Source organism: Drosophila mojavensis, unplaced genomic scaffold (assembly GCF_018153725.1).
Source record: "Drosophila mojavensis isolate 15081-1352.22 unplaced genomic scaffold, ASM1815372v1 contig_80, whole genome shotgun sequence".
Lineage (NCBI taxonomy): Eukaryota > Metazoa > Arthropoda > Insecta > Diptera > Drosophilidae > Drosophila > Drosophila mojavensis.
In genome coordinates, this window is record NW_025318906.1 from 13,747,440 (window position 1) to 13,774,738 (window position 27,299).

Below are 27,299 nucleotides of genomic sequence, written 5' to 3' on the forward strand. Positions count from 1 at the left end.
CGAAAACATTTTAAATTAATCTGATTAACAATTTTTTAAACCCAAATTCAAACATGTATTTTTCATATGTACAAAGAATCAAAATGCTTCTAACGGCTTTATTTAAGTGGCTTATAAAATAATTAACAGTTAGGATACAAATACACAATGAAATTACCATATGCAGCACATATATAAATAAAAATATTAGTAATGTAAGACACATTTAGAATATCTTTGTTGAATTAATACCAGAAAAATGTGTGTATATGTGTGTTTCACAAAAGTATTTCCTTTAAAATTTTATTTCATTATCTTTTTTTTTTTTTTTTTTTTTTTTGTTGTTAATTTTCTCTTTTTATTTTTTATTAATTATTCTAAATGTTTTTATTCTTTGGCCCTTTTAACACACGTTAGCTGTTGCAAACTTAACGTGTTTCATAGCCATAAATACAATAGCTGCCGCATATATGTATATATGCATACATATATATCCCGATCTTCCTTTTCCGCTTTTCAATTGCCCTCTGGCTTGGGCAAATTCGTGTCATATGCCCGTATAACAATAGATTGCGGTACAGCACCACCCTCCTCTTGCGAAAATGCATAGCCATCTGGTTGGAAAAGAAATGTACCAACAGATTATATAGATATATCAGACACGGTAATTATATGTCATTCGTGTATGGGATGGGGAAAGGGTATTTTGTTTTTAATGAACGTGTGGATGAAGTGCACAAATAAATTCAAATATCATTGTTCTTTATTGAGCGATTCACTACAGCTGATAGCCATGGCTATATACACAGGTATATACTGCTATATACTAACTGTCTGTATATGTATATGTTAACTAGCCCATTTAAAAATGAAGTACTGCCCAAACCCTGTTTGTCCTGCACTAATAGCACATCGGGGACATTCGTTGGATCTGATTCGGTATATGGTTTGTACTCACGCGATAATTCTAGTTCCGTTTCGACTCTTGTGTTGGCACGGCGGGTGAAAACATTTCGTAGCAATCTCGCCGTTTCAGTAAATCTGTAGAATTAATTGTATTTTTTTTTCGGGGGGATTGGATTTTTTTAGATGGTTTGTAATGGAATATATCACTTTTACTTTTTAATATATTTTTTTAATTGAAACCAAACATAAAAAGTTTAAGAATTATTTTTGGGATTTTTTTGTTTAGCAAGTTATTAAATTTCTGCCTTTTCACCAATTTATTTAATTTTTTAAGGTACAACAATTATTTTCATTTTGAATTGTTAGCATCTACAGACCGTTAAAAAAAAAAAAAAGAAAGGTGAGCGGCTTTTGGAGAGCAATAAAAAGTCTACAATCAAAGGTGACAAACTTTTTATGGAGCATGCAAATTTTTTAGAAAATAATTATGTTTCTTCAATATTAGTTAACCAAAGTAGAAATATGTTTGAGAACAGAAACATGCAATGCGAAAGCAACCTTAAGATAGGTATTTATTTGTATATTTTACAAACGTCTGTGCTGTTTTTTTTTTTTTTTTTTTTTTTTTGTTTTACCATTTGCCTAACACAATCTAGTCTAATTGCAACAGTTGTTTTAGAAGCCTATTCACACGAATGGATGTTTTGTGACTGTATATGATAAATGACTAAGGAGTTTGGATTTTAATGAAATTATATTTATACGAGGGTAGTCTGACAAGTTCGCAAAGTGAATATGATTTAAGAAGCTTTGAAAATTCTTAAGGGGTTTTCCAATTTCTTTCGATTTTCCATTAAGTTCTGCAACTTTTTGAACTACCCTCGCAATATGTGTACATTTATATATTTGATATTTTGTTTGTCTGAAATTTACATTTGTTTTATGTATTACTTACACCGAATAATAGATCCCAAGGCATACATAGTACTGCGCACATACACATACAAGCACACACACACAAGAAAATATATATATATAGTATATTGATGAAAGTTTGTTTAAAATTCATATTCATATAGACTGCATAGATTTTATTTTATATAATGCAAAATAAATAAATTACTTTTTGTGATAAAAATAGAAAATAAATAAGGAATTGTGCTAAACATTTCCAACATTTTGTTCTTCAGTTTTCTTGTTGTTTTTGGTTCTTTTTTGTTGGTATTAAATTTGGTGCCAAACTGTTTTGTTCTGTTAGTGGGACCCAAAAATGTTGTAGGGTATTTATTATCAGTAAATTGCATGCAAGTTGATGAAAAACTAAGACATCAGCTTCTATTTTGGTTTACATAAACATATATTTGACATACACACATATATATAAATAAATATATATTTTATTTAGTTGCTATTTAACATACGGACACAGGCTTGAAGACAATTTAGAAATTTTGCATTTTGTTAACTTTAGCTTTATTCGAATATACGACTTTTAATAGATTCTCTGGTTGGAATATCTTTGGGTTTTTAAATAGTTATTAATTGCATAGGTAGGTTAGAAAGGATGGCATACAGATTTACTTAAGATACTATAGTATATTTTAAAAACAATATATATATGTATATATTTTTAAATATTTCACAAATTAACAATATTGAAAAACAAATATGATTGCTCTAGTCGGCAGTGTTCGACTAGTGAATACCCTGAACCATTTGACGAGCTCCTAACGCAAAACATCCTAGTTATCGTTAATATAAAGATTCATATAGATACTGTGCTTGATTTATATAATGACATCCGTGCTTATAATCGAATAATAAATTTTACCGTGTATGAAGCTAAATTTTACTTTCAATTATTATTAAAGAATAAACTACAACAATTATATACTTAGACAGACAGACGCACAATTCTAACTTAGCTCGTTAGTTAGTGCTAGTCAAAAATATATATATACTTCATACAGAAATTCATATCTGTTACATATAGCTTAGCAAAATCAATATACCCACTCTACTCATTGTCTAAGGGTTCAGGGCCTAACAACAACAATTGAGACTGGAATAGAATTGAGCTTAAATTAAATATCTTGTTAACTGGTTTACACACAAGTTTTCTACTTCTTTTGTACATTCTTTTAGACGTTGGTTTCGTTTTAGTTTATGGAATGCTTTCGTCTTCTTCTTTCCTTACTTTGATTTCACTGTCAAGGTAAACGTGGTACAATTGACTTAAGATATGAACAACATGTAATATGAAATTAAATTGCAACTCTTTGAAAACATTCATTTAGCTAGATTAATCAGTATCACAGTTGGATCAATTTTAAGACTTGCATCTGTACAGAGATGATCCTCTATATATGTATATGTATATGTATATAGGTATGAATACTACAGTTTTCATTATTATTGACTGACTGATTGATATATAATGGATATGGCTTGACATGCCCTGAGCATATATATATATATATACACATAGATTTCTATCTATCAATTTGATGAGCACTTACTCTATAACATTTATATAAATAATTTATTTCAATTGACGACATTTAAAACATAAATATTATATACATATATGGTATATAGAGACAAAGGAACTTGCTCTCTTCGCAGCTTGCTTTAGCTACATGTGCAGAATCTCGCTGCCCTGCCAGCGGTGCCGACGTCTATGGTATTCCCGTTGCTGATTCATGGCTTCCAGATCTTCATCGAAATCCAAATGCTCGACACGCAGACGACGACCGGAAAACTCTATGCTCTGTCCTGAATGGTAATCTCGCATCCGGGCCTTCTCCCTTTTCGCGCTCGATCTCTTGTCCAAATCATGCTTAAAACGAATTTCCCTTTTTTGTTTTTTAATCGTAGTCGAACACAATTTTTGTGGATTTGGCATGAGGGAATTTGGGATTTGTTAACAATGAATATGGATAAATTGACAAATTTGTTACAGATCGAACATTGTTTTATAATGTGTGTGTGTGTGTGTGTGTGGGTGTGGGTATGTATGGATGTTGTGTGTGTTAATAGAGGATAGAGGATAGAGAGAATTACATTTGTTGTCTTTTCTTTTTTTTTTTTTTTTTTTGTTTTTAAATTCAAATTTGATTGTTGCTAATAAGGTAAATAATATTACAATAGTTAACTCGATATCTATATAAATATTTGCAATTTTGCCCGCTAATAATCTTGAATTGTGTTTTGATTTATTTCAGATACAAGTTCACGCAATGATAAAAGAGATTATTGGATTATTTTATCTGTCGAGGTATTTAAGCATATCACAGCAGAACGGAGACCCAAAACTTATCAGGTCAGCTTTGGGAAGGTCTTTATATCAAATACAATGTATGGTAGTGCATATTACAATAAATAAATAAATTGAAGAGTATTCATAGCGTGAACGAGTATTATGCAGTCGATTGCAGCCGACTATAATATTCTTAGTTGCTTTTGTGTTTGTTTTGTTTTTTTTTTTTTATTTAATGCATATTTTGCTACTAAATTAAAATACACACAATTTGAATTCATGACTAAATAAATACGTAATTTCAATTTCAAGCAATTTTTGCTACAATATATACACATATAAATAAATATATATATATGTTTATCCAATAATACAATAAATATGCAAATATGTTTTGTGTTTCTTCGTTGCTAACAAGAAGCTACTTGTAATTTAGTCGACTATTGAATACCCTGTGCTGTGTTGTTTCTCTGTGTATAAGAACTAATACTTAGTTATATATTATGATGGCTGTATACCCTGTGAACGGGTGCAAAAGGTGTTCTGACTAGAACAAATACTTGCTTCAAGCTCAACATAAATTTCTTTTTACTTTGTGAAAAGTAAAAAAACTTTTTTCCGATAATATATTGTATGTAAACCTGTTTGTTTTTCCGTTATGTATATACATATATTAAATAAGTTTAGTTAGATCCAACTAGTTTTCAGAACTTTCGTGTGGTTTGTTAAGTAAATCAAATATAGAACTTGCTAAAGAGTTAATTAGGGTTTCGTTTAAACTAAGAGATAAACAGTTAGACGATAGGTGACTACTAGATTAATTAAATTGTGTAACTAATTAAATGCAAACTTAACTAATTGCTTAATTAAAGGACGTCTCACAAGGTGGTGCAAAATACAAATACAAATGCGAAACAAAAAATGCAAATATCAAGCACGGATCGCAACGAATTGCAAATTATATAGGCAACTATATAGACGATCCCTGCTTAACAGGAAAATAAGAAAATAAAAAACGTAACTAACTCTACTTAAGATGCGCAACAATTCAAATTGAAAATGTAGTTTTTTTTTTTTTTTTTGCTTTTTGTCTTTTTTTTTTTTTTTTTGCCAAATAGATAGTTAACCAATTGTATAGGAAAATAAACCCAGAAATAATGCAAAATACGTAGTGTAGATATATATATGTATATATATAGAGGAGTTAGGCTCGCTCTGTCTTTTAACGGAATACTTACGAGGAGCGCGACTCTTCCATCACCTGCGAGGGATCATTACGCTGTATCTCCTGCTCTCGTACAGCATCCGTCAGAGTTTTGAAAACGGTATTATGTATACTGTAAGCAAATATGTATATATACATTAAATACATATCATCAATTCGTTATATATTTATACGTACAGCTTGCAGATGACATCGATCAGCAGACTGGCAATGGGCACCAGAACCAAAGCGAACCAAAAGACCGGCGTCGACAGCAGCTGACTGTCCATTCCGGCGAAATTGCTCGCAAAGCTCAGCGATGGCCAGATATGACTATAGATCAGCACAAACAAAAACCAGAGCAGAATCGATCCCCAAATGGCGGCATGCGTTAGCCAAGTCCACGAGCTGGTAATAAGGCCGGCTTTCAAGCAGACTGTCACAATTACATACTGAAAGGGAAAATGCAGAAAATATATTAAAATTATAATACATGTTGAATTAATATGTATATATCAATATAAACGTAGTGGCCTAGCTCATTATACTGTATAGTTCGTTCTTAATCGTTTCTCAATGTCTACAAATAATAATAAAATAAGAGAGCAACCGATTGCGTCGGTTCCTCAAAGAGCTCGTTCACGATCCGCTTTGTTTTCTCTCCGACCAATTGAGTTAAGATCTTTGACGTATGTATTAGTATGCATGCGATCAATTGTGTTCGTGAATTGATGTTCGTCAAAAGAGAGTCACACGAAGTCAACAGCAGACAAATAGGAATAGAGCCGAAGTGTCTTGCTCAGAGCGAGTGTGAATGAGACAAATAGACTCGACTTATTATACTTTGTTCTTATATTTCATATAATACACACTCTACTCTCTTCTCTCACATCTACACTCTCCTGTTATTCCGATGCAACTCACCGTATAAACCATATTGCCGAGCAGCAGATAGTCGCTCGTCTTGCCATCAGACCAAATGGATTCCGACTCGAAGGCGAACAGTGGCAGCCAGAAGAGAAACACCGAGTGCAGCAACGCATTGAAGATCCATATCCAAAAGACGCGCACATTGAACAGTTTGGCATTCTGTGAGGGCTTATAGAGCAGCGGGTACCTAAGCATTGTGTCTGCCGTACAGAACTTCTCAAACAGTCCAATTGCGAATGGGGGCATGGCCGTGAAGACAACGTTGTAGAGGCCAATGGTCCAGCGTTCGAACAGAATTTGACCAGACCAGCCCGAGTAGAGGGCGAACCAGAGCTCAATCACATATAAGCAGACATTTTTATAGAAACTGTAGAGGATCAGCTTGCTGATGCGCGCATAATTCCAGGCGCCGTGTACAAGTATGAGGCGACGCAAAAAACGGAACTGGGCAATTGAATAGTCAGAGGCGCAGGCCGCTTGCAGACCCTCAACGCCCGATATGCCAATGCCCACGCTTGCCTTCTGAATCATAGCCACATCGTTGGCTCCATCGCCAATAGCCAAGGTCACCGCCTTGGTACTCTGTGTCACCATATCAACGACCTCGGCCTTTTGGATGGGGGAAACGCGGCAACAGATGACGACGCGACACATGAGGCAAAGCTCCTGGAAATCGCCACGCAGATCGCAGGTCAGGGCATACTTCAAAGATTTCCCATCGATGACGAGCGCCACATTGGCATCCTTGGTCGAGGAGCTCTTGAACTCGCCCACATGCCGCAGCACAGCATCACGTGTGGCCTGCAACAGAAAGTTAGGATTAATAACAAATACAGTAGTATATAAGTGTATATAAGTATATAAGTGGAGTCAATAGGGGCTATTTTCGCAATAAGCAATAAAAGCTAATCAGATCTCTAACTTACATCCAAGCTGCCCTCATTAAGTATGAGGATGTCCATCGTGTTTGAGATTAGCTTGCAGGAGTAGCCAATGTTAATGGCCGTCTCCTGCTTATCGCCCGTCAGCACCCAAATGTATATTCCAGCCTGGAGCAGAGCATCAATTGTTTCTGGCACGCCATCCTGTAGCTTATCCTCAATAGCCGTTGCACCCAGCAGACGTAAATTGGTCTCAATCAGATTAGACGAGTCCTCCAGCTTGCTCTCCCTGTACTGCAGGGCGATCGACGCCTTATGATGTGTGTGAGTCCATTCCTCGTAGACCTCGGGATCGATATCCGCCACGGCCAGACAGAGTGTACGCAAGCCTTCCGAGGCAAACTCCTCTAAATGCTGCAACGTGGCCTCACGATACGCCTGATCCCGGGGAGAGAGACGCTCGTATATGACCGAATCGGCACCCTTGGTAAAGAGCTTAATTTTGCCCTCGGGCGTGCGTACAATGACCGACATACGTTTCCTTTGCGACGTAAATTCAAGGACATTCAGCACTTCGAAACGCATGCGCTTGCCCAATGCATTTATCTCCACATATTCGGGGGTGCGTGTATCAAAAATGTAGCCAAACCTGCGAGCTCCATCGACCAAAGCTCGTTCGTCGGGACTTGCGGCATGATAAATAATAGTGCCATCCTCCTTCTTCTCTGGTATAACTGTATGGCACACAGACAACAAGACTAGAAACTCCTCAATATCCCTGGAGGACTCGTGCCTACGCAATATATTCTGCACCAGCTCCGATTCCTCGGGCGTGCGTTCCGTTTGATAAATGCGCTTGGCTATGGAGCACTTCTTGAACTCCATGACATTCCGGGTCAATGTGCCCGTCTTATCCGAGAATATGTACTTGATCAGGCCCAGCTCCTCGTTCAGATTCGATGTGCGTGCACTGGCTGGCATATTCGACTCCGCGTGGTACATCTCGATGTCATAGTTGATGAAGATCGCCTGCAGAAACCGCACCAGCTCCAGTGTCACTTGCAACGAAATGGGTATCAAATTGTTGTACAAAATAAAGAAGGTCAGCAGATTGTAGCCGAGGCTCAAGCTCTTGAAGTCTCCGATGCCCAGATACCAATCAGTTGGGGAATGTTTTTGCGTCCAAAACAAATTGCACAGCCCACTCGTTATGCAGAGTGAGATCAATATCATGAACAGCATCAAGATCTGTGTATTGGTCAGCTTATCAACAGTCGAACGTTTCAGCGGCGCCGACGTTGAGTTCTTCATCAGTTTCGTTTCATGTCCAGAGTAGATGACTACGCCAAATATCCAAGGCGTATTCCTGAGCATGGCGCCGCGCTGCAGCACCTGATCGTTGCCCAATGGAACCGCGCTGCAAAACGATTTCAATATTAAAATAAATATTCAATTTAGTAAGTGCAAGTTATTGAATTACTTACGGTTTGCCAAACTCCTTGAGGACGCCATTGAACTCGTATAGCAGCCGATTCGGCAGCTCACATTCGATTCTACCCTGTAATTGCGTCAAGTCCTTTGTGTCCAATAACTTGGCCGTCGACGGCATGCCTTGACGAATCTTCAGGTTTGTCTCGCCATCCAGATTTGCAGTTTCAATGAAACACATAGCCTGCGGTTCACTGTAAAGAAATCGATAGATTGTTTAGTAAAAGTTCATTTCATCTTTTATTCAACTGGCTACTCACCTAGACGATAATAATATTAAGTCGGCAGGAAAGAATGTATCGATGACCACCTTTATAATATCACCAACTGTCAGCTCGGACCAGCGCACAGTGGTCCAAGTGCCATTTTCTAGCCGTTCAATCACACGATGATTGATTTCGTTATCAGCGCGATGTCGTTTCTGTTATAATATTAAATATTTATATTTGTATATCATATATAATCGATTATAATATTTAATTACTTACCACATCCTCAATAATTTCCTTAATGGCGCTTACTGACAGTATAAATACGAGTGGCACCAGTGTGGTGTAGCGACCCGTTGGCGATACATCCGGAATTTGTTGTAATAATGCAATTAGTAAGAAAAATATATTGGAATATCGCCGAAATTGCTCAAAGAGAAACGACGGTATAAAGGTGAGGACACTGTGCAAATAGAAACGGAAGCATTTATTAATCAATTAGTCTACCAAATACACATACAAACATCTATTTAGATCATATCTTATCAGAGTAAGCCATGACATTTAAATAGCCCATGGGCAAATGCATGCGCACGGGCATTACTTCTGATAATCGATGCCCATTATAATTACTCACTTATATTTAGCCGTTGATATTCGGTTATTGCAATATTTTGTTGGCTGCGGCCCATTCAGCGTTATGATGCGCTTATCGTCGTCAGTCGAGTCATAACTGCCAAAGTTTGGTGGCTCTTCATCATCATCTTTAAGAAAAAAGAAAAGAAATTTAATCGAAAATTCATTTTCAGACACACAATATAGTGAAAATTGTACATAAATATTACTTGCTTAGTCTATCATATTGATTATCAATCAAGCAGGCCAAAAGGGTCAATTGTTACATTTAACACAGTTTATCATTCAATCAAACATTGAATTCATCAACCATCAATGTTCACTGTAACAGAAGCAGCCTTTTCGCTCCATCATTCAATCAATCACTCTACCAATCCCTTAACTACAACAGTTTCTACGTCAATGTTTCTTATCCGATTTTTATTGTCACCTTCGCAAACACAGAATAATAAACGTACTCAATTCAAATCATTTTCAAAATTGGCAAGGAAAAAATTGAGTGCTATGGGATTGCCCAGGGCATATTTTTTGGCAAATCGCCGGAGGCTGAAGCACGGCCTGCCCTCGTAGGTATCCTGCGATATGCACGTTTCGTCAAAGTCCAGTTCGCAGAACTGCTTGAAGGCCACGAATACGTAACGATGTTGGCCCGTCTCTGGGGGCGGACGACTGCCAATATAGTCCACCAGCTTCTGGCCAATGGCCACATTGCAGCCGGGTATATTGCCCACGAGCCAATGGAGCCATTCGCGATAGATGGGCTTGGCACGGCTCGGTGCATCCGGATCGACCATGGCCAGCGTGTAGAACTTGCGTGGATCGGACATCCAGCGTATGATGGGCTCGAATCGCACATCAAACGGCTTCAGATGGCAGCCAGGCGAGACTGAGATACCGCAATGATACGCAACATTGATGACATACTCGGGCCTGCAGGTGACGACGTCTGGTATGATCCTATGCTGCTTCATCAGCATGCCCAGCTCAATGATCGGAGGAACTTTGGGGCAGGTGACGTACATTCTGAATTTGGAATTTTGTTACCGGATTGTGAAGCTACATTGAACTAGCTCCATAAGGTTACTACTCCTTAATTAGGTATTTTATATACAATAAAAAACTCTTTATATTTGTGACTTATGGTGAATGAGGTGAAAAAAAACCCCCGACCACAATACTCTATGTTAATCTGAAATCCCTTCACTTCGTTTTTCCACCCTCTGATTTACAATAGATCTCGGGCTCAACTTACGACTCCAACGTATACGCAACGCCCTATAGACATTGCGAAAGTTCATTCTGCCCCAGCGTCTGCTGCACGGCCTGACCGATAGTCTGCGTCGTCGAATTGGACGTTTTGTCAACTTTAGAATGCGATTCGAATCGTCGTTGAGGTCGCCAATCAATTCCGTTGCGGCCGTCTCTATTGACTCCTGATCCGTTCCATCTGCCACGTAGCGCTCCTCGATGCCCGAGCCGACCGCCTGAAAGGCGATGCTCTCCCTGCTGTTGATTGACTTTCCTCTCAGTATGCCCTCCAGGTTGTATGTTTTGCAGGCTCTACTCGGCTCCTACTGCTGTTGATAAGCCACAAGTGGGCGTGGCCAGTGGGCGTTGCAATAGCTTCACGATGCCGGAGCCAGCGCTTGCGCTCTCAATTTCGGCCCCATTTCGTACAACTCGTTTCAACTTTGACATTTTGCCAACAACATGAATAATTTATACCGATATAGATACGATACGCTATATACCATATATAAGCATATATCTTTAATGTGGCACTAATCGGAAAGTAGCTTCAAGTCTGAAGTAATTGTTGAGCAATATCTAGAAACACTTTTATCAAAGTGCGTCAAAAAGTGCGCATTATCGATTTGTCACACATTGAACGCAGCTGAATGCCACGTGATGCACACGATAGTAAACTACGGCTGTGCCACAATTTGTTGCACTTAAATACCGCTTCACAGCTTAACACTTGCCGACAGCAAAAAACACAACTAAAACTTTTGTCCAAAAAAATAAATTTTTTAACACATTTCGAATATTTACAACAAATTGTTGGCCCAGTTTTTTCTTGTCTGCCGTCTTTTGCGTCTATTTCTTTGTTTGTTGCGTGCTGCGTGTTGTTCGCTCTGGCAGCTTGACTGTCCGACTGAATACAAGGCGAGAGAGAGCCTCGTTGCTGCTGCCACTGGGTGGCGTCCCCAAACTTCAGCTGCTCTGCCGCTCGAATTGGCCCAGGTGGGCCATAATGAGCAAATTTTGCCAGGCACTCAGGGTCGAAGCATAACGCACAGCAAACCTAATGCCGAGCGAGTCACAAATGCAGACAAAGGGGTGAGGGGTGAGGGGTGAGGCAGTGGTGGTGGCAGAAACGGACGCGAAGACGTAGGCATCGGCAGAGACGTAAGGCGATTTCAACGCTCTGATTTGTGTCCTTTGGGCAGTGTGTCGCAGGCCCATTGAAATATGGCTTACGCTAAGCGCGAACATCAATAGAAAAAGGCCATATATGATGTATACATGGGGTATATCAGGAGAGGCAGCTACCTTATATATCTAAGCAACTAATATTTTAACATGAATCAATTTCATTTATATTATATATAAAATATAACATTATATTAAAATACAGACGTCTTTCATGAACAACTTCTAAGTTTAGGAATCAATTATATATTAGATTATTAGAAATTTCACAATTTTAGAAGATTTATTATCCTGAGCTAAATATGAAAGAATATAAAATTATAAATTCCAAAGCTATGCAAGTCTGAAATCTTAGAACTAATTTTATATTATAACTATATAATATACTGTTTGAATATTTATCGTATATATATATAAACTAAACTATACCTAGTATATATTCTAGTAGATACTATATCTACTTCAAATTCATACTTATTTGCGGTTTGAACAACTTATCAACAAGCCGCAGCTTTTACAGGATATTTCACTAGTTGAGCACTTTAACTTTAAATTCATTTTATATTTGGATATCTCACTAAAGTAACTTCCCTTGAGTGCATTTCACAACCGCAAGGGAACAATAACGATTTACCGCTAAATGGGCCGGGCCCATAAATGTGAGTATTCGAATTGCAGTGGTCATATAACACATATTAGCTAAATAATGATATGTACTCATGTAGATGTACATTTATAGAACGGGTTATAGTTTGGCTGAAATTAGTTAAAATGTTCCTTGAGCTTAAAGATAAGATTGCGAAAAGCGCAAATTGGCTTGTAAACAGTGCAGTTATATGGACAGCTAGACAAACATAAATATATTTGTATTGACTTATAGTATGTATATATATATGAAGCATACATACTCATGATCAGCAGGATCAGCTAGGATGCTCTGATGATAAAAACTATAAACTTTTCAGACTACCCTCGCATATCATATAAAATTGCTACATATATATTCAGGCAAGATACAACATGCTTCAAATGTCAGTTACCTGTAAGATAAACAGGTCTCTCTCCTTTCTATCTTTGTCTCTCTCTTTAAGATAAGATTACAAGCTAGAATAAATATAGCTTGATATATAATTATAGTGATGCAGTAAATGCCAAAGATTAATATGGCTTCTCAATTGTCTTTTTCATAGATCAGAGATCTCCATGATATGCTGATCAAATTCAATTCAAATATCTAACTGAAGGTCCGATTGAAATCGTAGATATATAAGTGATTTGTGAAATTTCATAAATGATATGTGATAGAAGATATGTAAGATATTATATAAGATAAGATGAGATTCGGGTATACGATAACAGGAATAGTTAAAGAAATAAACACCTTTGCACTTGGGCTTCCTCCGGCATACTTTCTCCAAGATTAACCGCTTGATTTTCTCCAAACAAACTTTGCATTTTCGCGGTTTCTTCGGCAGTTGCCGTGGAGCAATGCGGCCGTCCACGTCGGTGGCACTGTCGCCGCTGCTGTCCACATAGTTGACCGTGCCGGCATGCGGTGCAAAGCTTGTGGGTCCTGTTGTAGCCGTATGCCTCAAGGCTTCGCCTCTCAGCCGGCGCAGGCGTCTCTGGCACCACGATTGGAATTTCTCCGGCACCGTTGCCCAGGCCGGAGGCAGCTGAAATCTGTTGGAACCGGAGCCGGTACCGGCACCGGAATTGTGGGCGGGATTGACACTCGTAGAGCAGCTAGCTGGCTCCGTTTGTGATGAACCATTTGTTGACTTGTGATTGCCATTGATATTAGTTGGATTTGGATTCGGATTTGGGTTTGAGTTTGGACTATTATTCCTATTGGGATCTGTCATGTTGACATGATTCTTCTATTATATATCACTGTATAGTTCTTTGTGTGTTGAAACCAATTTGGATAATACTATTGATTTACGCTTCAATTCAACTCGACATTTTGAGTTGCCTCTCGGAGCTGCCTTCAATTAATTCGTTTTATTCACGTTCCCAACTAATTATTCACACATCGAATATCGATTTTATGAATGGAAACTCATTAGACAAGATAAGGAGAAAAAAAGCCAGGTAGGCAACGCCTAACCATGTCAACGACCTTCTATTAAATATTACAAGGAAATAACAAGCAAACACACACAGCACACACACACTCGCACACCCACACACATCATTGTTCACCTGTCTCTCTGTCATTCACAAATCATAAGTAAACACCTTAATTTGCGTGTGTCCACACCAGGTACGTGGAAAGAACAGTAAAATGCGTTGCTTCACGTTAGGCATTGTCCTTTTGCGTGTGCACCTTGACAACAGTAAACACTCCAAGTACACAAATACTCGGGTTTAATTAAGCGCATTCAAAGTTACGCGAGCTTTAACTGAATAGATTTTTAAATGTCAGATTTTTAGGCAAAATCAGCTGTAACAACCAAATTTAATGTGACAACTCTTTTTGCTCTTAACAATAGAACATTTAGTGTTCATGAATGTGAAGTCGACTTAAAAGATTATTCCAATATCAACGCTTGCCTTTTCTTATTCCAGAAACTGAAGAGCCCCAGGAAAGGACGTCGCGACGCAACGATTGAACACATAAAGAGGGCAACCAAGAATAAGATGAACAACAACAAAAAAACGACCTTATCACAGCTGTATAATTTCCGATACTTTTTGAACAAACGTCGTATGGTGTCTAACTCACATATGAATCATATTTACATATATATTTAAAATATATACAATAAAAATGTAAACAAATTGCTTCAGCAAAATATATATGTATATATATGATCTCATATGATAACTTTCTCGCTTTGTTAGAGTTATTGCTTAAAAGATTTCATATAAACAGACTTTACGACTAAAACCTTAGTATCCTAACAATTATAATGAAATTTAATTAACTTTAATTGAAGTATACCTATTTTTTTAAAGTCACATTAGGCTTTAAGTATTTTTCACTTAAGCCATTCTTTAATTTAAAGAAAATTGTAAATGTTTATAAATATGTAAAGTCGTTTGACTTTTAACTAAAACAATAGTTTAAGTTTAAATAAAATGGGTATTAAAAAATGTCAAAGTTAAAAAAAAAAAAAAAAAACTAGTTTTTCGCACACTTTGAAATACACTTTCTCAGCCGTGATTCATATAAACAACTTTCACAGCCGGAATCTAGAAATGCTTTCAAAGACTTTCATGACCCAATGTCACTGCCAAAACCTCTGATGTCCAGTGTACTATACATATAGTCTATAAAGAAAATGTTTGCCCTGGTCCTTCAGTTTCGTGTGCTAAATTACAGAGAATACATCAATAGCAGAGTAGCTAAGCGTTTCGCCCTAACTTAATTCAGTTCCCTCTCGAAAATTGATCATAAATATTAAAGCAGGCACTCAACGTCGTGGATTTCTGTAATTACATGACGACATTTGTCCTATACGAAGGCTAATAGCTGATGTACATACCTACATAGCGTAAACCTACTGAAACTAAAAACAATTACAAGTCATTTTGTTAACTTGAAAGGAAATCCAAAAATAACGAAATATTCATACATACATATATAGTATGTAGAGCTCTATCCAGATAGCAGACCACAACGTATAGACAGAGAAAATAAAATTGGCTTTGTGTTTTTATTCAGTTTCTATAAATAACAGCATCAAATAATATATATATATTTTGGATTCATTCCAAACATTTTTACTTGTGGATTCTATTTGCCATATACAAAACAAAAACAACAACAAAAACTATAAAAACAACCAAAATATGCATTTAAAATTCTAGTTTCTAATCTCATTTACAAGTAGCTAATTTAAACTTCAATAACTATGGCTTAATGCCTTTTTTTACGAAACTTTAACAAACCAAAATACTTTCAAGTTGACTCACTCAATCAGTTAACGCTAAATGACATATTTCACAGCAGCTCAGCTCAGTGTGTATATACGCTTATATAGTATATCGTATATATACTATATATCTAGCACAGATAGCACTTTTGTGTACCTGTACAGTCAACACTTGTGCAAACACAACAACAAAGGCCTGCCTATGACAACATTCACATGTAAATGCATGTTGTTCGCAGTTCACAATGAACCAGTTCTCAGATGAATCACTTTATTTACTTTTCCATATTATCAGTTGGCTATGAGTGAACACTGAACTGGTTAACTAGTTGAACAAACTCACGTGTAAATGCAAGTTGACAATTCATAATGAGCAGGTTTATGAAAAATGAATCATTTTAGTTCAGATTGAAAATATTGGAGAATTCAAAATGAACAAATTCCTGAATTAAGTCAAATAATTTACTCATGCAAGAATATTGAAAAAAGCTTGCTTTAGTTAGTGAACTAGTTCATGAACGGTACTTCTGGCAAATATCTATATTAACATTTAGAATTGTAAGTAGACTCCTATTTATTTTAGTTATATTTAAGCAATTTTACACAAGTTCTCTATGCTCTGTTTATGGAATAGGGTTTACTAGGTATATTTATATTTTGCGAACGACAGTGATTTATTTTAGCAATTTACTGCATCTTCCGAGGAGTTAAATTGAACTCTTATGTAAATATTCACCTGAAATTTATATTGCTTCGGTACAGTTGTCATATGTACATATATAATATGTCGTATACTATATGCATAACCAATCAAGAAATGAAGCGTATCTCGATATGCCTTTATATGGCAAGCCAATAGCAATTTTTTAGGTTTTCCAAATGGCGACGCTTTAGGTATATAAAGCAAATTTCTCCACATTTTAAAATGAAATAATTTGCATTTACAAAACCTAAAAGTGTATAAGTATGACAAGGTCTCCAAATATACATATGTGCATATATGTATAGGTATATGTATAAGTACCTCAATACCAACAACAATCGAATTCAAAGTAATTGTAAAAAACGAATCAATACGAAATTATTGTCCAACGAACAATAATTGACCAGCTGGCCAAAGGCGGCCACGCCATTTGCACAGTGGACGGAAATGACTTATCGAGAATCGTATCGAATATATTTGTTCTATAATATACTATTGAAATATCATTCAAATTTGGAATATATGCAAGATTTCTTTACATAGACAAATAAAGACGAAAATCAGGCAAAATATGCAAAATTGTACAAAATATGATCAACAAGATCTACAAGCTCTATGGTAAAATATCCTGTATAAGATCTTAAATATCTAGACGATAATTTACAGACCGCCCCTAGAGAATATAAAGCCTTACAAATTGTAAAAGGAATAAAATAATGTTTGAATTAAATCAACTATAAAAGGTATCAAATAACATAATAATATTTAAATTAATTCAAATATATAAGGTTCAATATAATTTAAATCTCTAGACCAAATGACAGTGGTATTTAAAATTACTCAATTAATAGTGGATAGCGGGTATATATTCTCTTGATCTAAAGAACAAGAAGATCTAAAAGATCAGAAGATTATTAAACTAAGCTCCTTAGTCGAAACATATAACATACGAATTGTGAAATACGTTCTAAAATTTAAATATTAAACAAAATTTAATTAGAAATACTTTCGTTTGCTTACATAAAAATGTAACGAAAATGTATTATATTTATATTTGTTTTTGGCCTATTTGTATAATATAAAAATAATGACGTTTTATTTATTTTTGTATTTATTTTGAAATTCGTACGTAACCGATGTATAAATAAAACGAAAAACATATATGTATGTATTTTCAAAATATATGAATTTGGCAAGCATTAAATATGTATGTATAAAAAGAAAAAAATATGTATATTATATATTTCTAAATATGTTCCATGACACTTAATTAAATTCCTGCTATATTTTGCCAAATTTTACCTTCTGAGCGTAATTTGTGTTTACTTTCTGCATAATAGATATTAAACATATTTTATTAATCAAAACTGCGCGAAATAAATTTCACTTCTTTCAACATCAATAAAATATCAACTGAGATGTGCTGGCACAAGGTTTGCAATGAAACTGCATGAAAAACGAAAACAACGAAAAACAAAATAAATAATTTTCAAATAGAGATTGAAAGCGAAAAACTTGATAAAAAGGGGGAGACAATATTATTTAAAACAGAGTCCAAAAAAATAACAAAACACGAGGAAACTAGTTTGAACAACATTTGTGTACACACACGAACACAAACACCCTTGTGTATGCGTGTGTGTGTGAGAAAAAAGTACAATTACAATAATGCAACAATGGCAAAGAAATAACCGCGAGAAATACTAAACACAATAAAAAACAAGTAAGAAAGCTCTAGTCGAGACTGCTCGACTACGAGATCCCCTGAACCCTTGGAGCAATAGATATTTCAATACTTTTTCGCGACTTTCAGCTTACACAAGAAACACGCACACACACACACACATACGCACGTACGCACACACAGGTAAACATACACACACACGCATATAGACACACATACACACACACACGCATACAGACACAAACGCATACACACACACACATACACATACAAGCAACCACGCATAAACACGCATGGGCTGCAGTGTGCGCTTACTATGAGAACTTAATTGTTTAATAACTTTTTTTATGGACGTACGATCTTCATGAAACTTTTAGATTATGATTATAACATGAATATGCATGTACTTGCCAAAGCACAAGTCTCTAGTATTTGAAATACGCTTTTTACAAAAGTGAGGGTGAGGGGGTGAATTTAGAGGTGGGGGGGTAAATTTTAACAAAAACCGAAATTGTATAAATTGCATATAAGCATACATTAAAAATTTGGAGACTCTAGCAATAAAGGTGTAGAAGATATAATTTTATGACTGGGTTTCGATAAGGTTTTTTATCGATAAAAAAGATCGGGATGAGTTATCGATTTTTAATGATAAACTTGATATGCGCGCTGTAATTACGGACATTTTAAAAAAAATTTGAAGTCTCTAGCTCTTATATCTTCTGAAATCGACGCGTTCATACATACGGACAGACGGACAGACGGACAGACGGACAGACAGACGGACAGGGCCAAATCAACTCAGCTCGTCACCCTGATCAAGAATATATATACTTTGTGGGGTCTGCCACGCCTCCTTCTCCCTGTTACATACATTTCAACAAAACCATTATACCCTGATTTCCCATTGAAAATGGGTTCAGGGTATAAAAACAAGACAATTGCCGTTGACAAATGAGAGCGAGAGCGAGAGTGAGAGCGAGAGCAGGAGAACGCCACACACACACACACGTAGAGAGAGTATGAGGTGTTGAACAGAATAAAGCAGAATTAATAGAAGGCGCCAACCCACACCGTCTTAGATATAATATGTAAACACACATGTATTAGGCTAGCATGCATATAAATGTGTGCGTTAGTATTCTATTGAATCAACATTAGATTGGTCATGGATTTAACTCATTTAAGCACACTAACGCACACGCACACTTTGATATATAAGACGTGGCGCATAAGAAACCACCGTGAAGCCGCAATTACTGTGTAGATTAGCCAATACTATTGCACATCTGCATCTTGTATACGGGATTTGTGAATAACTGTTGTCGTTAACATCTATTATCCACCTTTGCCGTGTTTTGTTTTTAATGACTTCACTCTGCACTTAAATTCAAAATATATTTAAATACGGATATGCTTCCGGGCATTGTTCCACCACAATATGCTATTCCAAATATGCAGTTCCACAAAAGCGATATTATAATCACAAAAATCTACCGCGAGGAGTTTCTATTAGCAACTCAGTCGATCCACGTAGTTTGCGCGAGTGGGTTTCGAAAGCAACTGAACAAAAGCCGCCAGCGACTAGCTTATGCGTACGTGAGAGAGAATATTCACATATGCATGTGTTGAAGAGCACTAAAACATAGCAAATGTTACCACCTGAGCTCTAATTTCACCACTAACAAAAGTGGCGCAAAAATATCAACCTAACGAACCCACCACATTAAATGTTGTGCATTTCAAATTTATTATTTGCTGCTGTTATTTGACTGTTAACTAAAATTATACTGTAATTGAATAATATATATTCTGCAAAATTATTGTGTTTGGCTCAGAAATGAAGTTGCAAAATATATGCATATGCAACGTACATATTTATAAAAATAAAAAATAAAACCAAAATGTTATATTCGCCCCCGGGTGGACTCGAACCACCAACCTTTCGGTTAACAGCCGAACGCGCTAACCGATTGCGCCACGGAGGCACTTGTTGAACTGTAAGACACAATATTATTTAATACATGTGCTGTAATACACAGGTTTGTAAACATACTATTATTTAAAGGTATTTTGCTAAAATATTTCATAAATTCTGTAAATATAATATTTTAATAATTTTGTCGTCGTAGGAAATATTTATATTTAAAATAAAAATAATTCCAAAAAGATTTTGTCAGAAGTGGGATTCGAACCCACGCCCTCAGAGAGGACCAGAACGCTCATACGAACCTCTGTTCAAGAGGCAAGATTTATAATCTTGAGTCTGGCGCCTTAGACCGCTCGGCCATCCTGACACTTGGATGCAGCACGACTCAAATCAAACTTATACGATAGAACCGAATGTAACAGGGTGAAATTTAATTAATATTTAAAAGCTTGTTTTAGGCGCAAATAAATTATGCTTGTTATTTGTATTAAATGGATACTATTTATACTATATACCAAAGTTTATATTTTATTTATTTTTTTCAATATTAATTTTTATTGATTATAATTATTATTAAATACAGTAAGAATTATTTTTAACAATTAAATATTGAGACATTGTTTTGTTTATATTATAATTATATGTATTAAATATGTACTTGCTTCTATTTTATGTGTATTTATTTATACGGGCCAAAACAAACATAAAATTCTCATTCACAACACATATAGTGTTCAATCGGTTTTAAAGTGACTTTGACAAGAAAACGCCATCGGCCCATTAGCTCAGCTGGTTAGAGCGTCGTGCTAATAACGCGAAGGTCGCGGGTTCGATCCCCTCATGGGCCAGCCATTTATTTTTCTTTTTTTCTTTAATTTTTCCGCAACCTTTTCAAGGTATCTGAAGGAGTGTATGGAACAGTTTTTTATTGCTCGCAAATGTACTGAGAATAAAGAGAGACAGGAGGAGGACACACACGCCACACACATGAAGCAATTTTCATTGATTTTTAAAGCAACGATAATCCCGGGAAACCGAGTCGTTGGGACTACGGAACGATATTATATGCTGGACATGAAGCAATTTAGAATGAAAAGCTTCATAGCAATAAGTGGAAAATGTCAACGTATCCTCAGGCACAATCACAACCAAGTAATACACATTAGGATATACCGTCCCAACCCCCCCGTGGATGATGTCATTGCGAAGTAAAGTAAGAGAAATCCTAGTAAGTGCGCTTATGCTGAGACATTTGATGATCTCAGAGCTGGACTGGGCCAAGTGCCATTTAATTTCTTATCTATCAAAGATGGCAAAGCCTAAAAGCTAATGGTTTTAATTAACTTTAAACTCAAGGTGTGACTACAAATGTGTGTATATATAAATATACACATTTTTTCCTTTCATAGTAACCAGTTGAATTTTGATTGTTAAATTAAGAGTCCTTGTTCATTAATATATTTTTAAAACACAACGAAAATGAATGTAACCGCTGCGAAATCGGATAAGCATATCTGCCAGAAGTCCATACTGATGTTCAAGGATGCGGTTAAGCACGAAATCAAGGGACATGGATGGGAGGGAACTAAAAAACATGTAACTTTCAATCGATTTATCGACTATCATATTTATACAGAGAATTCAGATATGGAAGAAATGCAGTCCTCCTACCTTGATGAAGACTATGATGATGATGATTGGGTAGCTCTAAATTTGACCTTTTTTATCTCATCTATTTTCAATTTCAATCCATAATCAATTTACTTGCAGGGCCTGAGTGATGAGCAACTAAGTGAAATGTGCATGGACAGTAAAGCTAACTCGTAAATTTCATAACAAAAATTTTTTTTATCATTATATTTGATACGTCTGGCTTACGTAATATACAGTAGTAAGCAAACAGACGATAAACTATGGCCGGAAGCTGAAAACGTTTTAATGGAAGCGACGTGACAGTCGACGGGTGTCTCAATAATAAACTATCGTTCTCAGGCTCTAAAAGTTTTGTTTGCAATAACATTATGGACTTAGTTAGATATTGATTGGCATTTTAAAATGTAAGGAATAGATAATCACTCACGGAGCTCTTAGTACTACTATATATATCGTAGACATAACTTGAAGGTGCTATCTTTAGTTATTCAAAAGCAAAAGCTCAACACTGAAGAACTTATCTAGCAGCAGAGCACTATATAATATCTTAGGTATATCTCGATCATTACAGATAAAAACTCGCTTTTCTTATAAAAAACTATATAGTCTCACCTATAAATATTGGGCGACTCATAGTCCTGCAGCACAGTTTTCAAGTGTGTACACAATAGATATATGTTCATACTATATGTATTTATATATCTATCAGCAATATATATATATATCGATAAAGAGTCTAATGTATTTTGATCTTGAGCAAGAGAACAACCACTTGGAAATATTATGTATTTCTCGTGTATTTTGTAGACATTTACAAAATCCCTAATTCAATAGGATAAAGGCATGTCAATTTGGATTTTATGCCTCATCTATATAGAAATTAAAAAATACAGAATTAATATATAATGAGACCGTGTAATGCAATTAGAACCGATTTTCTCTGCGATCCAAATGATGCAGAAATTTTTCGAATTGAGTCTATATAAAGCGGATCGAGAACCAAGACTGGAACAGACGAATCAGAATGTTTGTGAAGATCTCAATAGTAGTAGTGCTCACTTCTCTGCCCGCCTTGGCCTTTGTCGCTGTAGAGCCTTGGAATTCAATACCGCCACATATAGATCGACGCGTTGTGGGTGGTTCTCCGGCTATATTGGAGGCGTATCCTTGGCAAGTTTCGCTGCAGCTTTTTGACAAGCACTACTGTGGTGGCAGCCTAATTGAACCAGATTTGGTTCTAACCGCCGCCCACTGCTTGCTCGGGATGGAAAGGAATATAGACCATCTGGGGATCAGAGCTGGCAGCATTATCAAATCTGGCGGAAGTAGTGTCGGCATTAAGGCCTTTACGACGCACCCTAAATACAATTTAGATGACAAAATGAACGATGTGGCTTTGATCAGACTCAAGTCGAAACTCGAGTTAAGCAACTCCATTAAAACGATTAAGCTAGCCAGCAGCACGCCTAAACATGGCGCCCCTGCCATCGTCTCCGGCTGGGGCACTACCAGCTACCGTGGAAGTCGTCCTGACAGTCTGCTCTATATCAATACCTTCATTGTGGGCCGTAAGCAATGCGCCAGTCCCCAATATAGCTATGGCGACAAGATCCAGGAGACTATGATCTGTGCCGCATCTCCCGGTAAGGACGCCTGCCAGGGCGACTCCGGCGGACCCCTTGTATCTGGCGGCGAGCTGGTTGGCGTCGTTTCGTGGGGCACAAATTGCGCCAAAGACGAATATCCGGGCATCTACGCTGATGTGGCGATACTACGCGATTGGATCATCAAAACGGCGAAAACACTTTAGCGCAAACAAAGCTGATTTTAGATAAACTAATGAACTACATATTCAAAATATAAGTGGCCAAAGCGTTCTGGGTTCGTTTAAGTCCTCTTTGCTGAATAATATTGTACTCAAGTGCTCTTTGATTTTGACTTACAGATTATAACTATATTCCAGACTTGCAATGAATGAATAAATATGAGAGGGCTTTGAAAACGGTGCTGTACAATGCGACCCCGAATTGTCCACTCAAGTGGACGCATTATTGTGAATCGAAAGTAGTTGGTTCATTACTCGAATCATTCCCATCAAAAATACTTTTACATAGTGTATATAGCATTGATCATCATGATGAATTTAACAATTATGAGTAATATAATAGTATGTTAAAATATATATATCAATAGTTTACAATGCAAAATTATAGTTCATGAGCTGACGCACTGAATCGTTGGCTCATTTAAACCAGAGCAGAGATTATGGTACACAAGGTGAAGCATATTCTCTGATTCAATAAACTCTCTTAATCATATATTCCAATAGCTCTTAGCAAAACTTTTCTATTTCAGTTCGTTTTTATTTGCTTAAACTTAAATTACTTTCGTATCAAGAAAAGTATATATAAGTTTCGAGTCATATTTAATTGATTCATTTCGCTTGATGTGGATATTTAGAATGCTTCAGTAATAGCGCAAAAAATGTGGAAATAATTGTTTAATTGAAAAAAAATAAAATAAATTCGATTTTACGCGGACATATTTGAAGTGAGACTTTTCTCTCAGGTAAAAAACAAACTCTACCAATTCCAAGCAGTATAAAAAGCATTACTATTAATCCAAGCTTCATAGATAACGCTCACTCACCTTCGTATTCCTTGCGTTTGCGACGTAGGAATGAAGTGGTCATGCGTATTCCGCGTGCCGCATTCGACAGGATGGAGGCACGGGAGTCCTTGCGATTACGGGATGATCTGTGCCGCGAGCCACCGGGCTCTGCTGGCGGCTGACAGGAAGAGAGTGTGCCAGCCAAGGAGCTGGACTGCGGCGTGATGGGCGTGTTGGGCGTGTCGGAGTCAATGAATCCCAGATTGCTATTGGCACTGTTCAGATGGATGCTCGTATGGCTGAGCACGGGCAGCTTGCCGCTCAACGATGCAGCCAGCTGCTCATCGAGGCCGTTGCTCGTCTCCTGCGTCTGCAGATGCTCCAACGACTCAAAGTCTCTGTTGATAGCTGGCGGCATGGAATGTCGAAACCAGGACTCCTGGCGATGCAGTGAAGAGCGTTGCTGTCGCCGTCGCTGGCTGGGATTACAGCTGGCTGTGGTATTGGTCCTGCTTAGCTCCACGGAAATGCTGGGCGAGTTCTTTGCTTGCAGCTCCAAGCTCTGGCGCTGATAACAGCCAGACATATTCGTTAGAGTCGAGGGCTTAGAAAGCCAAGGCACTTAGTAGATATATAAGTGTATGCGTGTGTATGTATAGCGTATAGATCAAGGCACCTCTTAAAGCAGTTAGCTATGATATATATATATTTATTTAATTAGAACATATTCACAGTTATATAAGGGTCTTTAACCCAAGCCCAAGTCCAAGCCTGGAACTCAGAGCGCTAAGGACATGTCTCTGAGAACCTAAACAACTGACAGCCATCCACAACTTTGGCTGTCTAATATTTCTACTTGTTTCGTCTCTCTAACCATTACAAGTTGTACATCAAAAATTTATAGCACTTAAAACACACATAGTTATTTGGCTGTCACGCATATGCAGTTCTCGCTGACAGCAACTATACTATACAGTTTATATATACAATATATATACCATATATATCGTAGTACATATGCATCAACAATCAGATTTGTTGATTTTCCTAAAGGCACAAATTTGCATTAGCTATGCAGCTGCTAAGTTTTCATCACGTAAATGCACAGGTTTTCAATTATCGCACAATTAAGTACATTAATTAATTATAGTTAAGGCCAATTAGCGAGTTCAGAATATAAACGCGTATCTATATCTACATAACTTCAGATGCGCTGTTGTGATTTTCGCCCAAATAACTTCTGTTTGTTTTTTTTTGTAGCCTTGCCGCCGTACCACAAAATGCGTGTCCATAACGTGCGAAAGCCGAAAGCCAACTGCCAAAGCAAAGTCAAGCCAAGCGAAACGAAGCTAAACTAAGCGCAACAAAAAGGACATTCAATAAAATGTCCTTCGTCGTCCACGAACGAAAGCCGAAGTGAAAGTTGTTAACTACAGCGAAGCCGAAGCCGAAACAGAAGGTAAGCAAAATATGATTTAGAAAATCAAAACAAACTCAAGCTAAATATTTCACGACATAACAAGAATTAAATAATGCATATTTATTGATTTCTATTGCATGTTAAGTCAATAAATACTAAACACTTATTTAAAATAAAATAAGTTATTTTCATTCATATAAACAATCGCCAAGCATTCATTACGTATACAACATTTAGACGAGTACTGTCAACATGGCCCATTAGCTCAGCTGGTTAGAGCGTCGTGCTAATAACGCGAAGGTCGCGGGTTCGATCCCCCCATGGGCCAGATTTTTTTTCTTTTAATTTTTTTATATAAACATTTTTAAAAGCCAAACCAAACAGTAAGTTCCTTACATGCCTATCTTATATATAGCACATGACGCCCACTCAATCTTATCAATAATGTAGAGCACTAACTAGGAAATTGAAAACATTTCTTTTAAACAGAATCACTATGTATTTCAATCGAACTTATGATTCACGTAAATTAACTTTGTATTCCTAATGTTTACTTACTTACGTGATTGCGAATACGTATTGCTAATGTTTACTTACGTGTTTGCAAGAGGCCGGCAGATTCGGGGCGTGAACGACGATAACTTTGCCTTGGTGCAGTTGTTTGTGCATCGGCATCTTCTTCTTGTAGGTGGTAACGGGACACCATGTGAGTATGTGTGGGGCTTCAGATCTGCGCAGATATTTAAGCAACTGGTGTGAACGAGCACCAACAAAAAATAGCACTCACAAACAGGCGCGAAGGAAAATATGAATAACAAAGTGCACTGTGCCTTTGGCACTAATGCATGTTTAACTATTGGTATTATCTACCACACGAACACATACATGTTGTTATTGTTTAATATTTGTTGATAAGGTGAAACCAAGCAAATAGAAACAACCACACGCTTTTAGCTGTGGACGCGAAAACATACTGATTAATAAACAGAATAAATAACAGAATGTTATTATACAGTGGACTGCCGTTATGCTCTGCAAAGCCATTCAACAGCTTACTTGTAAAGGAATTATTTACGAAATATATAAACGCATATTTTATAAAATCTGTATTTTAACCCATAGCTGTAATTTTAGAACCTAAAAAATAAAGAACTGTTTATTTTATTAATAGATCACAGCGGTCAGCTGTTTCTAACATTATTGATTTAATTACTTAAGAGAAGCGCTACAAGTGAAAATCTGCTTTGACCAGGGCTGCACCGCCATTTAAAGATCTGGCAACGCCAAATAGCTGATAAGCAATTATACGTTATAATTCAAAAAGAAAATAACTGAAATATGCATTATCCCAGTGTACTGCTTGAGAAAGAGACAGATTTTTAAAACGAGCTACAGATGTATTTTATTCTATAACATATTGGTATAAAACGCCTTATGTCTTATATTCTATAAACTTGTCGATTTCAACTTATTTTTTACATTTTAAACATAGA

The 27,299-nt window shown here is 36.6% G+C and overlaps 3 protein-coding genes and 4 non-coding genes across 17 annotated transcripts; 3 read left to right on the top strand and 4 right to left on the bottom strand.

Moving 5' to 3' along the window:
• Nucleotides 1–468: 468 nt before the first annotated feature.
• Nucleotides 469–26,788, bottom strand: LOC6579808 (probable phospholipid-transporting ATPase IA). Of its 11 annotated transcripts, none has more exons than XM_015163882.3 (12): nt 26,404–26,787; nt 24,426–24,954; nt 9,494–9,620; nt 9,136–9,319; nt 8,908–9,068; nt 8,644–8,841; nt 7,205–8,576; nt 6,273–7,079; nt 5,547–5,800; nt 5,383–5,481; nt 938–1,020; nt 469–593 (listed from the first exon to the last, which is right to left on the bottom strand). In XM_015163882.3, the coding sequence occupies exons 1-12, from the start codon at nt 26,479–26,481 to the stop codon at nt 496–498; spliced, it is 3,990 nt and encodes a 1,329-aa protein (XP_015019368.1). In that variant the 5' UTR covers nt 26,482–26,787; the 3' UTR covers nt 469–495. The 11 variants fall into 11 exon arrangements, with proteins under 11 accessions (XP_015019368.1, XP_015019371.1, XP_015019366.1 ...); XM_015163885.3 differs by lacking the exon at nt 938–1,020 and adding an exon at nt 1,841–1,872; XM_044010791.1 differs by lacking the exons at nt 469–593; nt 938–1,020 and adding an exon at nt 2,222–3,740 and having other exon boundaries at nt 26,404–26,536; nt 26,692–26,773.
• LOC116804173 (protein D2) lies at nt 9,892–10,594 on the bottom strand. The gene has a single exon (XM_032730664.2). The coding sequence runs from the start codon at nt 10,512–10,514 to the stop codon at nt 9,951–9,953; it is 564 nt and encodes a 187-aa protein (XP_032586555.1). The 5' UTR covers nt 10,515–10,594; the 3' UTR covers nt 9,892–9,950.
• Trnan-guu lies at nt 20,108–20,181 on the bottom strand. The gene has a single exon. It is a non-coding gene; the product is annotated as a tRNA-Asn (tRNA).
• On the bottom strand, nt 20,368–20,490 carry Trnal-caa. The gene is made up of 2 exons: nt 20,453–20,490; nt 20,368–20,412 (listed from the first exon to the last, which is right to left on the bottom strand). It is a non-coding gene; the product is annotated as a tRNA-Leu (tRNA).
• On the top strand, nt 20,898–20,971 carry Trnai-aau. Its single transcript has one exon. It is a non-coding gene; the product is annotated as a tRNA-Ile (tRNA).
• Nucleotides 22,774–23,834, top strand: LOC6579815 (trypsin alpha-3). The gene is made up of 2 exons (XM_002005653.4): nt 22,774–23,657; nt 23,722–23,834. Exon 1 carries the CDS (start codon nt 22,801–22,803, stop codon nt 23,584–23,586), a length of 786 nt encoding a protein of 261 aa, XP_002005689.1. The 5' UTR covers nt 22,774–22,800; the 3' UTR covers nt 23,587–23,657; nt 23,722–23,834.
• Trnai-aau lies at nt 26,061–26,134 on the top strand. The gene has a single exon. It is a non-coding gene; the product is annotated as a tRNA-Ile (tRNA).
• Nucleotides 26,789–27,299: the final 511 nt, after the last annotated feature.

Excerpts from the sequence above, each read along its gene's own strand:
- LOC6579815 (XM_002005653.4), top strand. The coding sequence starts at position 22,801 with ATGTTTGTGAAGATCTCAATAGTAGTAGTGCTCACTTCTCTGCCCGCC.
- LOC116804173 (XM_032730664.2), bottom strand. The coding sequence starts at position 10,514 with ATGTACGTCACCTGCCCCAAAGTTCCTCCGATCATTGAGCTGGGCATG.
- LOC6579808 (XM_015163887.3), bottom strand. The coding sequence starts at position 26,481 with ATGCCGATGCACAAACAACTGCACCAAGGCAAAGTTATCGTCGTTCAC. Across the intron at positions 8,842-8,907 it reads TTAATATTATTATCGTCTAG|TGAACCGCAGGCTATGTGTT; the intron begins GTGAGTAGCCAG and ends ATTTCTTTACAG. Across the intron at positions 5,482-5,546 it reads ATCGATGTCATCTGCAAGCT|TATACATAATACCGTTTTCA; the intron begins GTACGTATAAAT and ends ATTTGCTTACAG.